The 1201-nt window shown below is 33.1% G+C and overlaps 1 protein-coding gene across 1 annotated transcript in view; it reads right to left on the bottom strand.

The window, feature by feature from the left end:
• Positions 1–390: 390 nt before the first annotated feature.
• The window catches only part of LOC118429286 (regulatory-associated protein of mTOR-like), a gene marked incomplete in the record, with an annotated part of 15009 nt that continues 14198 nt past the window's right edge, over positions 391–1201 (bottom strand). Inside the window, 1 exon segment of the mRNA XM_035839765.1 lies at positions 391–1200. Within this exon segment, the coding sequence (XP_035695658.1) occupies positions 1163–1200 (38 nt within the window).

Raw genomic sequence — 1201 nt, 5'->3', positions numbered from 1 at the left:
GGGCTTCTTATTTCATGATAAGAGTAGAAATAGAAGTAGGAAAACATTTCTAGGCAAAGCATGCTCCTGAAGTAAGAAAAGAATTCATGATTAAGAATGTATTTGAGGCAAAAAAAATTGTTCCCAATAAGAATTATACTCTTAAGATAAGAAAGATAATCTGGTAGTGGCTAACTTAATCATGTAAGAAAAGTAAAAAAAAACGACAATGACATATCTAAAAAATTCAACATTCTTGTCCCATGGATAAGTGACTTTTTCTTGGGGATAGAATAATTTTCTTCCTGGAAGTTGAATTTTTGCAAGGAAGAAAAGATATACAAGAAAAAAATATATGCCTCTTATTTATGTCAGACATCCAGTCATACATCAAGAATACACTTGAAATTCTGAAGATCTTTTGAAAACTTTAATATATCTCATTGATGTTGTTTGACACACCTTTACATCATTGCCACAATGGTTGCATCATGTAACTATATGTACAGTTACTGTTGCCTGTGTTCAGTGGTGGGAAGTTTGACTTCCCAGTCAGACAGCCCTACATTTTGTATATATAGCAGCTTAGTGAGACAACACTGAACTGCAGGCAATGAAATTTCATATTCTTTTATTAGAGCTGTCTGGGGAGGAAGGCTCAACAATATCATAATGTAGTTGGCTCCCCTTATAAACAGATCTTTCCTCCACTATGTACTTCATATCACACATTACTATGAAGACAGACCATACAGTTTTTTCTCAATGAGAAATATTTGTTTAAATGTCTAATTCTGCTAAAGGAGTTTTCAGCTCTGATGTTGAATTAAACAATTAATATTCATAAACATCACAGACTGGAACTGGGGCAACATCTCCACACATGTGAAGATTGAAGGTCATGTTTGATATCATTCTTTAAAAATCCGAGGTTCACAAGGTCTGATCCAGAGAAACAAAACATTTTGCCGGCCAATTGTAACGTACCCTGTCTGTAAGTAAAAACAGTGTTGTATATTGATTACATCTTTAAATATTTGATGATAACCAGAATAGGCTATTAAGAATTATTCTTTTGTTTCAATATCATCAACATTAGAGAAAATAAAGTCCCATAACTCATTTTCATATCATTTATTTAGATGTACAGTAAATATTCTAACATGTCCATAGCTGCATGATGTCACTGTTTCTGTTTCCGTTCCCCATAAACAGACAGAAC

Source organism: Branchiostoma floridae, chromosome 13 (genome assembly GCF_000003815.2).
Source record: "Branchiostoma floridae strain S238N-H82 chromosome 13, Bfl_VNyyK, whole genome shotgun sequence".
Taxonomy (NCBI): Eukaryota; Metazoa; Chordata; class Leptocardii; order Amphioxiformes; family Branchiostomatidae; genus Branchiostoma; species Branchiostoma floridae.
The sequence above is the reverse complement of the archived record's forward strand: the minus strand, read 5'-3'. Positions and strand labels throughout refer to the sequence as shown.